Below are 14742 nucleotides of genomic sequence, written 5' to 3' on the forward strand. Positions count from 1 at the left end.
GCCGATCAGTGGCAAAACAAGCACTTTTAGTGGACATACAATGACGGGGTGCAGTTGCCCTAAAGGATTACATTACAGCCCCTTTTGCTGCTGCCGGTGTTATGCCATATTTGGTGACCAATCAGATTCCGTGACCTGCAGTGTTGGAAGCACTTAAATCCTTACTTAAGTAAAAGTATCCTATCAATACCATAATGTAAAAATACTTCATTACAAATCCTGCATTTCAAATCATACTTAAGTAAAAGTATAGAAGTATTACCAGCTAAATTTACTTAAAGTACTGAAGCAAAAGTGCCAATTTTGCAGTAAATCAGGCTGTGACTGATATATTAAAATGCTGCTTATGCATTCCCTCATCAGTATTAATGATGTACTTTGTTAAATTTATTTAGTATATCAGCACGACACTTTGGGACCTGAGAACTTCTTCCAACACTTCAGGTCACGAAATCTGATGGGTCACCAAATACGGTGTAACACCGTTACAGTGCTCTCCCTCAACACTGGACCAATTTCAAAAATTGTTGTCCCCATTAGTCACTTAGACACAAACAGATGGGAAAATAGGGTCCAGGTTGAAAAATCCCGAAGTTTCCCTTTAACCGAGCTTACTGCAAAATATATGATCTCACATGGATAACTAATAGGCCTAGTTACAATATAAAATATTTACTTAAAGTTGGTGTAACTTAAGAAAAATAGTTTGTGTAGTCCTAATCTTAACGCCACTTTTTCTTGTTTTTCCAATTTACCTACAATTTTGTGTCATAACACATAAAAAGAGCTGACATGACTGTGGTGCCATTCACAGGAGGCGCAGTAACGTTGGATAATATTAAGCAGATAAATGGATATTTTATCAAAGAGGGGATGCAACTGCATTTTATTTATCTGGTGTAACAAAAAATGATTATCTCTGTAACGAATGGCTGTTCTGGGGCTACAAAGAAATGGTGGCAATACTTGTGAAATATAGCCTGAATGCTGAGAAATGGATTACTTGTGAGTAACGAAGCCCGCAGACGCAGCGCGCTGACTGGTGAGCGAGCAGCAGCGAGCCGACCTGGTGCAGTTGTGTGAGGGCGCCGCTGGGTGAGTCCCTCTCTCCGCCGCCTCTGTCTCCACAGCTCCCTTTTCCTAAAGAAAAGAAGAGGAGAACTAGGTCCGGGGAGGAGGGCCGCCGCCATTATCGGAAAGCTGGCAGAAATACCACTTTCACACACGCAATCTGCTCATAAATCGACCAGGACGTGAACCATTTCTGTTGCAGCAGAAGCATATTTCAGACGAAACAAGGCGATTGCAACAAACTCACCGTTGTCTCGTGTGCGCGACCGGCCCAGCATTATGTGGGCACAACAATGGACAGAATAATTATTGAAAAAGCAACGTGGTGAACCGAGAAGAAGACGGCTAAGCAGATTTTTGTACGTCTGAATTTCTTATGAGGAAAAAAAACCCCTTGCAAGAACAAAATCGGATCGTTCTATTATTTGGGATATTTATTTCTTCCTTTCGCGTGTTTAATTGCAACGCAAACAGTGATGCTGAACAGGAGAATGCAGGAATAGGTAACGGATATTTAAATCAAATAACCCCATCGCACAAACTGTAGTATTATCAGGATCAGCTGTGAATTGAGACGACCCATAGTGTATTCTGCGGCTTTATGCTTATGCACATCAGGCGGCGAGGGCTGCGGCAAGCGCTGGCCTGACAGATGCAAGAGGAGAAAGGGAGAAATGCGATGGTATGTACCCTGCATGCTCTCTCCTCTTATTTATGGGCTATTTCCTAGTGAAGCGGTGAGTGCTACACCCTAGACAGCTGGGTAAATAAATTCCCTGTCGGTGCGGAGAAGGTAGGCTATCCCAGATTTCGGCTCTGCAATTTCATTATGTAGACAGCAGGCCTGGCGTGGTCAGCCCCTCTCTGTGCACCCTAAAGACCATGTTAACTGTTAATCCTTTGCAAAACATATACGTTTCAAAATTTTTATCCAAGTAAGTAGATTATGTAAGTGAAATTGTTTGAAGGTGCGCTCGAGTAATCTGTATGTGTTTAGATGTTGCTAAATAGGGCAGTTTGGTTGTTTTTATCTGCAAATAACTTGTCTGCTCATTTGGGTATCAGGCCTAGCTCAGCTGAGCGGTGTGGACTGCCCATGGTTGCTTTTGACCCTGCCAAAGCTGTTTGTTTCTGGTCCCTTCATGTGACAGGTTATTCATTTCATTATAAGCTTATAATTCACATTTTGTCATGACGTCTGACTCCAGTGACTCATACACTCATTGTTGAAATTTTGCAGTTGGTCATTTCTGACCCTCTATAGAAATTGTGTGCAGTTATTTGCAGAATGTAGTCAGTACTATAATAATGGTAGCATTAATCAATGCTGTAATAATAGTGGAAGCTTTAAGGGTCTTAACGGGGTGAGCAAGTTCAGAGATCTTTTTGCATAGATTGCACGTGTCTGACTCTGGTAATAAGTTCTTCATTCATTCACTGTTTTATCTTTCGAAATGAGGCAGATAGCCGCTGCTTCGTTTTGGTTGAAAAGGTGTTGAGTAAGGCTGAAAATGGAGACTGAGGTGCTTGTAAGATAGTCATTTTCATGCTTGTCACCCCACTCAGTGATCAGCTGACATTGTCATTTAAAGAGCACCACTCCCACCATGTTTTCTCATAAGATTAATGTAATCATTTTGATCATGGTTTGGTATTATAAGAATTTATCATGAAATGACTGGACTGGAGCTGAAATCAATATAAGATGAATTGATAACAATTTCGATTATCAGTTAAGTAATTTATCTTGTAAAGCAGAAATGCCGAAAAATGAATCGGATCAGCCTCTTAAATGTGAGTATTTGCTGGTTTTGTTAGTCTTCTATTATTGTAAATTGAACAAAACAAACAATATGAAGATGTCACCTTGGCCACTGGGAAAATGTGATGTGCATTTTTAACTCTTTTCTGACTTTTTTTTTTTAAACAAATGATTAAGTTATTAGATACGAAAAAAATAATCACCAGATTAACCAACAATGAAAGTATTTTTTAGCCACAGAGTGGTATATTAATGAAATTTGCAAATATCCTGTCAGCATGCTGCCTCATTTAAAATGGTATTTACTGTAGTTTTGCCAATCCATTGCCTATATCAGGTGATGCTATCACTGGTTGGCATTGCTGAACTCACACTTGTTACAGACAAAGACAAAGTGTTTGACTTGATACATGATCTAGGGCATAGTCACGATCATGGATAGTAATTAAAGCCTAATAACTAGTTGAACTGAGAATCATTTGTTGTTCTTAAACAATATACTAGCCTCAATATGATTAGGTATACAAAGGAAATGGACACAAAATAGAATAAAATCTGCCACTTTTCATTCTCTTATTCCATGATTAGATTGCTTAGTTATTAAGAAGGATAGTAATTTAAAAAGGCCCTATGCAAAGTTGAAAATTTTATGAGCAAAAATTAGGGCTGAAACTAATGACTATTTTCTCAGTTATTTGTAAAATGTCAGAATATAATGAAAAAGGCACCTCACAATTTCCAAACAACAGTACAAAACCCAGAGATATTCAGTTTTCTACCATATATGACAAAGAAAAGCATCAAATCCTCACATTTGAAAGGCTGGAAACAAAACGTTGGACATTTTTGCTTGAAAAATAACTTTGTCGATGGACTAATTGATTAATGTTTGCATCTCTAGCAAAATTAATGTCCATTACCAAATATAGTAGTGTGTTTTAATAATATGTTTTTATTTTATCATAGTTACCTAGTATGACCTAGGTTTAACAGTCTGACATTTGACCCATTGGTTAATGAAGTTATTTCCCTTTTTAATCCAAAATGTATTTTTGTTTATTGTCCAGTTTAGCTGTCTGATTTCTTTTTTGTTTTGTTTTGTTTTTTTGACAGGATCTGACTCATATAAGGAATGAATGAAAGAACCCCCGGCTCTTTTTTAAAATTGGTACCCTGCAGAAGAAACTGAAATCTGATCTCTGCGGATCAGCAACTTTATGGACAAACATTCAAGTGAACTCCTTTATACAGTGCCTGTTTATGGCAGGATGAGCGTCAGAAGACTATGATGGCGAAAAAGCAAGATGTCCGATCGCCCATTTACAACCTCATTGTGGTGGGTTTGTCAGGCACAGAGAAAGAGAAGGGGCAATGTGGGGTTGGAAAATCCTGCTTGTGTAATAGGTTTGTACGGCCTAGTGCTGATGACTTCTACCTGGACCACACATCAGTGTTGAGCACCAGTGACTTTGGGGGTCGAGTGGTTAATAATGATCACTTTCTGTTTTGGGGGGAGGTGTCACGGGTTCTGGAGGAGGGGCCTGAGTGCAGAATGCATGTTGTGGAGCAAACTGAGTTCATTGATGACCAGACATTTCAGCCACACCGTAGCACTGCTATGCAGCCCTACATCAAACGGGCAGCCGCAACCAAGCTGGCATCAGCAGAGAAGCTCATGTACTTCTGCACAGATCAGCTGGGCCTGGAGCAAGACTTTGAGCAAAAACAAATGCCTGAGGGCAAGCTGCAGGTTGATGGCTTCCTGCTATGTGTCGATGTCAGCAGGGGCATGAACCGCAACTTTGATGACCAGCTGAAATTTGTCACAAACCTATATGGTCAGCTTAGCAAGACTAAAAAGCCCATTGTGCTGGTCCTCACCAAATGTGATGAAGGAGTTGAGCGCTATATCAAAGATGCACATACCTTTGCTATCACTAAAAAGAGTCTACCAGTAGTTGAGACATCTGCACGCTCAAATATAAATGTGGACCTTGCCTTCCTCTCTTTGGTTCAACTTATTGATAAGAGCAGGGGCAAGCCCAAGATCATTCCTTACTTTGAAGCCCTAAAGCTCCAGAGTCAGCAGATAGCTTCGGCCAAGGATCGCTATGAATGGTTAATCAACCGTATAGTAAAGAATCATAATGAAACCTGGTTAAACACCAGTCGACGCATGAACACCTCCCCAGAGTACAAAGAATATGTCTTCTTGGAGGGAACAGCTAAATGCAAGAAGCTTTTTCAACAGCATGTATACCGTCTGAAGCAAGAACATATTGAGAGGCGTCGCAAAATATACTTGAGCACTCTTCCTTTAGCACTTAGTTCCTTGGTGCCTGACCTTGATGAGATAGATCAGCTGAGCTGGTCCGGGGTACAGAAGGTTCTAGAGTCCAAGCAGCACTTTGCCCACTGGTTTGTTGTTCTGGAGGACTCTCCATGGGAGGACACGTCTCACATTGACAACATGGAGGATGAGCGAATCCCTTCAGACCTACTGGAGACTGCAGAAGCAGAGGAAATATTTAATGCCCACCTGGAACATTTGCGCAATGAGTGCAGACGGGCAGAGATGAGGCTGGAGTTTAAACAGAAGTTAGCTTCCTCTCCCTTTGTCACACCTGGTAAACCTTGGGAGGAAGCCCGCAGCTTTATCATGAATGAAGAGTTCTACCAGTGGCTTGAGGAGCCAGAGTACTTGGACCTGTACAACCGCCATCAGAAGGAGATCATTGACCGTGCTAAAGAAGACTTCCAGGAGCTCTTACTGGAGTACTCTGAGCTTTTTTATGAGCTTGAGGTGGATGCCAAGCCAAGCAAGGAGAAGATGGGGGCAATTCAGGAGGTTTTAGGGGAGGAACAGAGGTTCAAGGCACTACAAAAGCTTCCAGCTGAAAGAGATGCTCTAGTATTGAAGCATATCCACTTTGTCTATCACCCTACAAAGGAGACCTGCCCTAGCAGTCCTCACTGTGGAGACTCTAAGATTGAACAACTCCTAGTTTCACGTTTCCCCACTTGTTACCCCTTTTTTGATGTGAAAGCTCATTTTGGGGACACCAAGGCCGACAGAATTAATCTTGTCATACTGGGGAAGGATGGACTGGCCAGAGAATTTGCCAATGAGATTAGGGCTCTCTGCACAAATGATGACTGGTATGTGTTAGATGGGAAGATGTATGAGTTGACACTGCGGCCTATTGAGGGAAATGTACGTCTTCCAGTAAATTCCTTCCACACCCCGACTTTCACACCTCACGGATGTCTGTGTCTGTATAATTCAAAAGAGTCCCTCTCCTATGTGGTTGAAAGCCTTGAGCGACTTAGAGAATCAACTCTGGGACGAAGGGATAGCCAGCTAGCACAGCTGCCAACATCACTGCTTCTAGTCACCAAAAGAGGCGTAGGATCATATGTGGATATTGGTGGAGAAACTGCCTTAAACCTAATAACACAGGGACAGCAGGTTGCAAGGAGACTGCAGTGTAGCTTCTTAGACCCAGCCTCCCCTGGTGTGGGCTATGGCCATAACGTCAATGAGACTCAAATCAACCAGGTGCTGAGGAGCCTTCTGGATATTAGGAGGAGCACATCCTTTAGTAGCAGCTCCCCACCACTCCTCCCTGAGCCTCCAGGTCTCAGAGACTCTCCTCATCAGCCGGCCCCAGAGGCAGATCTTCGTATTGTCATGTGCTTAATGTGTGGAGACTCCTATGACATTGAGCAGCTCCTGTCCCCTTTCCTAATGCATCAGCACTGCAGGCCCATGTCTAATAGTGGCACTTCTGTATTGCTAGAGCAGACAGTTGGTGGACACAAGCTGGCTATAGAGCTCTCTCTGCTCTCATACCATGCCTCCTTCACTTTGCGGAAGAGCAGGTTGGTACATGGCTACATCGCTGTGTACTCGGTCACCCGAAAAGCTTCCCTGGAGACCCTGTGTGCATTCTTGTGTGAGGTTCAGGACATCATCCCAGTCCAACTGTTGGCAGTGGGAGATAGCCAGGCAGAGCTCACTGATAGTGACTATGCCCGTGAACAGCAGATCCAGGGGGAAGAACTAGCCCATGAGATTGAGGGTCGTTTCAACAGCGTGGTTTGTGGATCTGGGGGTGTGGTAGGAGGCCTGCACAGGATAGAAATGTTTCATCCTTTTCTGATGGAGGTGGTTGAGAAACGCAACATTGTGGAAGCCACACACATGTACGACAATGTTGCTGAAGCATGCACCAATGAAAATGTGTACTCCCCACGCTGTAGTTCTCCCAGTCCTGTCACCATGTTCCTGGATTCAGAGGATGATGTAGAGCCATCGCCACCGTACTATGATGGCACACTCACTTCTCACAGTGGGGGCTTCAACCTGCCTGACTTAGATTCCAGTGACATTTCTGTCATCTCCGATATCAGAGACTTTGAGAACAAACTCAACAACAAATTGCCCCCCCAAGTGAGAGTTAAACCGGGTGTCACTTTTGACTTCCGGAAGGTGAGTCGCAACCCATACATAGATACACTGGGACACCGTCGCTCCCTACCCTCTGCTGTTACCTGGGTTCCTGGTGGGGATGTGGGCTATGATCCCTCAGACTATGCTGAACCCATTGATGCTGTTTCAAAACCCCGCCCTAGCAATGAAGAAATCATCTACTCAGTGCCACATGACAGCACACAAGGCAAAATCATCACCATCCGCAACTCCAATAGGATGCACTCCAATGGAAATGGCTCAGACAGTGAAGCCGACAGCAGCTCTCTTGAGCGAAGGAGGAAGTTCTCAGCAGCTGGGGTGAAGCCTCGCCTTTACCGGGACCGCTCCAAGCGTCTTGGCAAGTTCAGCAGCTTTCGCACGAGCTTCATAGGCAGCGATGATGAGATGGGAGCTCTTCCAAAATCCAAGGAAGATGACTTTGGGACCCTGAAAGGCGAAAGTCTGGTTAATGAGGAGAGTGAGGACCCAAAAAAGAGGAACATTCTCAAGAGCCTGCGACGAACAGCCAAGGTGTGTATTACCATCTTCTTCCACAGAAGAAGTAGCTCCATGACCTCATATAGAAATTACTGTTAATTAATGATTACTTGTTTAACAGTTTTCTTAGATCTTGCCCTCATTAAAAACTGCTGTAATGTTTATCGATATAATTGTGATATTATAGATGCCATAAAAACATTTAGGATGTTTTAAACCTCAGTGTTGAGTACCTGTAACACTGTAAGTACACAGTTGCTACGTAAACAGTATTAGCAGGTTTTAACTGTGGTAATGTCTTGACATTACATTTGTGACTGAATGTGAGTTCTGTGTCTGTCTGTCTTCGCAGAAAACAAGACCAAAGCCCCGTCCAGCTATTCCCAAGCCCCCGGAGAGCAATTACTTTGGGGTCCCCCTAGTGAATGTGGTATCTCCAGACAGACCTATCCCACTCTTCATTGAGAAGTGTGTCCGCTTCATTGAGACAACAGGTAAGTTGTTTTGTTTTATAATCCTTTTTTAACTACTGTTAAGGAGCAGTCCATTGTGCTGTTGTGTATGTGATGTTTGCAAAATTAAATTTTAAGCTTTACTCTGTCAATGGTCATTTATCAGTTTTTATTCTTTACTATAAATAAATATATTTCATGAAATTAATGTTATTGAATAGTCACCTATGTAAACATGCTTATTGTTAGAACTAAACCAGTGCACCTGTTCATGACCACAGTGTGATGTGAAAGTTATACAAAGGTTTACTCAGCTAAGTACTGTTCCAGAAACTGCCAGCATCTGTATTGTCATGTCTGTTTGCAATGGGGCTAATGAAGTGTTTGTGCTTTGCTTGTTTCCCACTGTGCACCCCACCCACCCTCCCTCCCCATGTCTTCCCTTTTTCTCTGGTGTGCTCTTTTTTCCTCAGGCCTGAACACAGAGGGTTTGTACCGCGTAAGCGGGAACAAGTCAGAGATGGAAAGCATGCAGAGGCAGTTTGAACAGGGTGAGTTGCTCATCTGACTTGTTTGAACCAGCTGTTTGACATATAATTATATGGCTACTTAATCAAAACATAAACAGAGAGTTACCAAAGGAAAGTGACATGCAACTGATTGTTCAGTCCTGATGACAGCTACTACTGATCTGTTCATTTTCTCTGATCCCTTTTATCTCTCTCATTCTCCTTGTGCAGACCACGGATTAGACCTAGTGGAGAAAGACTTCTCCATAAACACTGTGGCTGGAGCCCTCAAAAGCTTCTTTTCTGAGCTGCCTGAGCCCCTGGTGCCTTGTGCTCTGCAGGTGGACCTATTGGATGCTTTCAGTAAGCAAACATTGCTGGGCTGGGAGGGTCTTGACTGGAACATAAAAAGATTATTTCTTTAGGAGGGGAGAGGGTAGGGAAGATTTTGTGAGACCTGCTTTGCTCTGTATTAGGTGTTTCAGTGTTGACAAGAATCATTTTCATGGTAGAACAGCGAGATGTGTCGGCTTCAAATTACTCTGTGCGATGATGAGTTTTAATAATGACTTGTCTCTGTGTGTACAGAAATCAATGATAGAGAACAGAGGCTATACACCATGAAGGATGTCCTGAGGAAGTTCCCCAGGGAGAATTATGATTCCTTCAAATATGTAGTGAGCCACTTACACAAGTAAGTTCCCCATCTACTTTTTAAAATCACTTTATGGCTTTGTTGATCTTCTGGTGGTAGACACCCATCTGTTTTTGCTGTACCATATGATGAGAATGAATAAATTTGTGTGTTTTTCTCAGGGTGAGCCAGCTGAGCAGGGTGAACTTGATGACCAGTGAAAACTTGTCCATCTGTTTCTGGCCCACTCTGATGAGACCAGACTTCTCCACTATGGACGCCCTGACTGCCACACGCACCTACCAGACAATCATCGAGACCTTCATCCACCAGTGTGCATTCTTCTTCTACAACCAGCCCTTCCTTGACTCCCCCACCGGCCTGGCAGGCCTCCCTGCCTCACCTACCACCACCCTCACTGGGAGCTCTGCCTACTCTTGTTACCGCTCCTCTCCTCCCCACACCACCACGCACTTCAGCCCCCTGCAGCAGTCCCCACCCACCACCCCCCAGTCTCCTCTGCAGTCCCTGCTCCCTCCCCTCCACCAGCACCCCCACTCCCACCACTCCCCTGCTGAACAGGAGACACTGTGAGAGACAATGAAACCACGTGTGCCCATGATGATGCTGGACCTTATCACCAACACACACACACACACACACACACACACACACACACACACACACACACACACACACATACACAAAACCCATGTGCACTTGCACACTACATTTTTGATCATGGACAACCTAGATTATGAAGAGAGGGGATAGGAAGTGTCTGAGAAACTTCCCCAACCTGCTATTTGTATCCATACTTGTGCGCATCAGGGTAGGCTACCGTTATCAGTGACTCTTCCTCTGCCCTCTGAGACCCTGATCTCCTGGAATTTGACGTCAGGTCAGAAGTGGAGGACAGAGGGCGCTGTCACTGCAAGCCTCTCTTCTGTCAGCCACCACTTATCCTACACTACCAAGAAAGAGAAACCTCTATGCCAAGCTGGAAGACATGATTTGTGGCTACCATGTTTTTATCTGTGTAAAACTGTTTTAGTTTTTTTTTTTTTTCTCATGAAAGTACTGCCACTGGATTTATAGACTGTTCCTCTGTAGGTCCTTTGGGCAGCAGTTTGCTCCATATAGCAGAGGTTCTTCTGTGTCTGCCTTTGGGGTTTCTCTCATCGGCTCTACTTGAGGGGTCAGCATGGGGAGGGAAGGGAAAGGGGTGGTGGGAGGGTAAGGTGGGCGGGGGGGTACACATCCAGGGATGCACTTTAATGATCACTGTTGTTTTCCCTCAAAAAGTTTTTTTTTGACATACTGTTTTCTTGTGTGTTTTTAATTTCACAGCTCAAACAGCCATACCCATTGCCTCTACAGAGCTCTGGCAGATCAAACTTTGTTTACATCAAACTTGTTTTTGTATCCACAAACTTATCTGAAGCACTTTTTGATAGTGTAGTGTTCAATTTGAAGAAATGCCACATTGATTACTTGTCCATATTGTTTTTTTTTTTAGTGGTTGAGTGTGGCATCAGTGCTGGCTTGTGAAACAAGATCCTTTTGTAAAAACTTATGTTCTTTAAGTTGATCCACAAGTCCCTTTTTTTAGGTTGATAGGAATCTACTCATATTCCTCATTCATCCAGCCATGTGAAACATAGTTTTCTTTTAGCGTTTGTTCTCTTTCTAGCTGTCAGTTGATCAGATTGGATGTTTAGGGAAGTTTGGTTTATTTAGGCCATTATAATATCAATGAAGACTTTGCCTGCCATCAGTCAAGTGAAGGAGACATTTTTCCATTGTTCCATCTTTGAATGTGTAACCTAGTCATACCATAACATAACTGTTGCAATCTGGTGTCCATGGAAACCACACGCTTGAAACATGATAGGTTGCTGGATGTGTTGCCGTGGCTGTCTATCGAACCAAGCTCTGTATTCATCTAATATTAAGGACCTTTTAATTCAGAAGGTTTAGTATTCTTGACGTACTATTACCGCTAGTCCTGCTATACAATACAATGATCAAGTAGAAACTGAATTTTTGTGGATGGGGCACATTTCAGGAAGCACCACCGGCCATTTCCCTGCTCTAGTGAAGTAGTAGTTTTGTGCTGGCATATTGTCCTCCCTTTCATGGAAAACAAGCAGCACTTTTTGAGTGGTAGCACTGTTAATGAAGACCTATGATTTTAACCCTTAAACTAGTAAACAAGTAAAAAAAAAAAAAAAAAAAAAGGACAACCAGACAAACAAGTTCTGGATGATTGTGGCTCTGTTATGGTTCTTGGTTGCAACCCAACCAGATTTGCTAGATCATTGGTTGTATTTGGGATCATCACTTAACTGGTACTTTTGGAATCGCAATGCTGTTGGAAGTCAGTCATTTTATGTGTTCATCAGACTAAACTGAGGGATCTTCTTAAACTGCTCAGAGCTGTAAGCTGTAACATTAAGACTGGCACAGAACCAACCAAGCAACTGTCCCCTTGTAACACAATTCATGGGAGTATATAACCTTACTGCATCGCTTAAACTTCTGACACAACCATGGCAAATCTGACACTCAATGAGCAAAAAGTGAGCGCATACTACTCTATAATGGTTGTTTATTTGTATGTTGGGGAACACCACCCTTTAGTCAATGGTAGAAAACATTTCTAGTGTGTATTTCAATGATCGAAAGTCCATTTTTACAATTTTTGTGAATGGTTCAAGGCCACTTAAGTTTAGTGCATGATTTAAAAACACACCGAGGGGAGAAGGATGAAAGCCTCTCCCTGTTTTAAAACATGAAATTAGAACAAAACAAATACTAAAGAGAAATAGCTGAAACGTGAAAGTTTATGTACTGTGCACCAAGAGCAAACCATGGAATTTGTCTGACTGAGAATAGTGTTTGAAGATGAAGGCCTTATGTGAACTGTATAATAGTTAATAAATTAAATCTTGTAAAATTGTCCCTGGCTTTCTTGTGATGCCTGTGTATGCGTGTTTCATTGATCCTTTTGCAGTCCGAGAGTTACCTCGTTTATGTCAGATTTTGTGAATCTCAAGTTTGAAATGAGATTGGAGCCTCACAGTTAAAAATGTCATTTTCTGATTATAATTTACACGCACAGTAACAGTTAGATTGATTAATATTGTGACAACAATGGGGCCCGAGGAATTAACAATATCAAGCACATCATTCTGTTGATTAAAAATGTCACTATTATGCACAAATGGAGAGGAAGTGCCCATGACAGTTTTTGAAAAGCCCTATTGCACCCTGTTGCCATCTGACAATATGTTAGACAGGCTATTATTATCTACAATTACCACTGGAATAGTGCAGTGTGGTTTTCTGTTTTCCTGATTGACAACTTGGTAAACAAACACAGCAAGGCATGAATACACGGCTGCTGCTGTGTGCTGTATCTGGTACATCATTAACAAATAATCTCTACTGAAACATGACTTCACCAGCATATTGTCTGCAAAGATAATTAATCTGTGTAAAACACAATATCTCTACAATGGATGCATCCTTCCAATAAACAAGCTTAATTCTAAAATTACATGCAGAAAGAGTTCTGCTGTAGTAACTAGAAGCTGTAGTATTTGGACACTGTTGCAGGCGACTCTGAAAAACATCAATTATTCACTGCATATCCGTCATGAGTGGCTGAACTCTTTTGGTAGAATACCTTCGTCACAGTATCTGTTATCCTCTGTGCAGGGGGCAGACATTATAATGTTATGACGCCATCTTGTGGTTGGTGTCCTTTAGTGTCAGCTGTTGTCCAAATGGCTTCAGCCAAATAGTAGAGAGCTGAATCAGAGTTGCTGTCTGTACTGTGTAGGAACTTTACTAATCTATGCTTACTATATGTAGATACATGCCAGATATATGCCATACTGTTTCTCCAGTCTAGACATATTTTCTGCATATTTTCACACATGAAAAAGCACATATGAGTCATTCGTTGGATCACCCACTTTCATGTTTTGATAGCGATAAGAATTCAAATCTGTCAGAGGTCACTGGCAAGACGGCACTTGGCAATGTATTTGTCCAAATACTATGTACATTATACTGCATCTACAGCATGTTCTTCTGTAGGCGTGTTTACTTACAAATGAGTATAAATGACACATTCAGACATTGTAAATTCACATTGAGTATTGCTTTTGGTTTAGCCAATTTCATACTGGATAAGTATTTATATTTTCATATAATCTATTCTTGTAGTACTAGCTGGGAACGATTATCAACTCCAAATACTCTCTTTACTTTTACTCTCTTCCCATCTCATCTCAGGTCCTGATCTGCATGAACTGCTGCTTTGGCTGTTTATCTTAATATGAAAGCATTCAGATGATATGCAAACAAACCTGTTGAGAATGACAGAAGCCGTGACGTATGAAAGATAGCTTTATTGCACAAGGTGTTAGAATGATCTTTTTAGTTTTTGCTTTCTTTTCATAGAAAATGTACTTTTGAACACAAGCAATTGCTATAACAAGCAACTCAAACAAATGTTTGGGATACCCTCAACATTTTTTTTTTTAGTTTTTGATTTTCATACATTTTTTCCTTCAATTTTTCCCTTTTAGCAAGCATGCAATGACTTTTTTGAGGATGAACAAAATACAAAATAATAATAATAAAAAAAAGTAAATAGGACAAATGACGACATCAAAAGACCTTTAAAAAAGAATAAAAATTCAACAAATTAGTATCAAAAACATAAAGGGAAAGAAAAATGTTTTTTTGCCCATTTCAGAAGTAAAATATTTTATTTTTGATACTATTTCAATTTTGAAATTGGGGCATTCAACCCTGATGTGTCCCCTGATTTATTCTGACGAAAATAGCTCTTCATACAAAACTGTGTTTTATGTACAAGACTTAATCTATAAACAACACTGACAAAGGTAGAGATGATGGATCTAGTATGTTTAGGGTAGTGATTTTTTACTTTAATTTATCTGAACAGGGGAAAAGGACAGGAGCCTGAATGCTTCAGGTTTACAGACCGACTCCAGTCCAGTATATACACAATAGTAATTTGTGTGACCAAAAGAGCTACGAGTCCCTGATTTCACTTGGCTGAACTGGTTTTAGCCACAGGCCGCATACCATAGTACTGTTTGACCTCTGGAACCAAAAAACAAATAAACCCCTCCCCTAAACAAACAAACAAAGCAAATGGATAAAGAAATATAAACCACAAAACACTATCATGGAGATGCTTCAGAAAGACATTCCAATAGGTTCTTGTGTGAATGTACAATAGCGCAAAATGGAGGGAGATGGAGATAAAGAAAGTGGGACATATACAGTACTTCAGACAG

The 14742-nt window shown here is 41.7% G+C and overlaps 1 protein-coding gene across 2 annotated transcripts; it reads left to right on the forward strand.

The window, feature by feature from the left end:
* The first annotated feature begins 1101 nt into the window (after positions 1-1101).
* Positions 1102-10607, forward strand: arhgap35b (Rho GTPase activating protein 35b). Of its 2 annotated transcripts, XM_042430223.1 has the most exons (8): positions 1102-1574; positions 1690-1753; positions 3947-7838; positions 8158-8299; positions 8731-8808; positions 8998-9129; positions 9355-9460; positions 9583-10607. In XM_042430223.1, exons 3-8 carry the CDS (start codon positions 4119-4121, stop codon positions 9992-9994), a joined length of 4590 nt encoding a protein of 1529 aa, XP_042286157.1. In that variant the 5' UTR covers positions 1102-1574; positions 1690-1753; positions 3947-4118; the 3' UTR covers positions 9995-10607. The 2 variants fall into 2 exon arrangements, with proteins under 2 accessions (XP_042286157.1, XP_042286158.1); XM_042430224.1 differs by lacking the exon at positions 1690-1753 and having other exon boundaries at positions 1102-1430.
* Positions 10608-14742: the final 4135 nt, after the last annotated feature.

This window comes from Thunnus maccoyii, chromosome 13 (assembly GCF_910596095.1).
Source record: "Thunnus maccoyii chromosome 13, fThuMac1.1, whole genome shotgun sequence".
Taxonomy (NCBI): Eukaryota; Metazoa; Chordata; class Actinopteri; order Scombriformes; family Scombridae; genus Thunnus; species Thunnus maccoyii.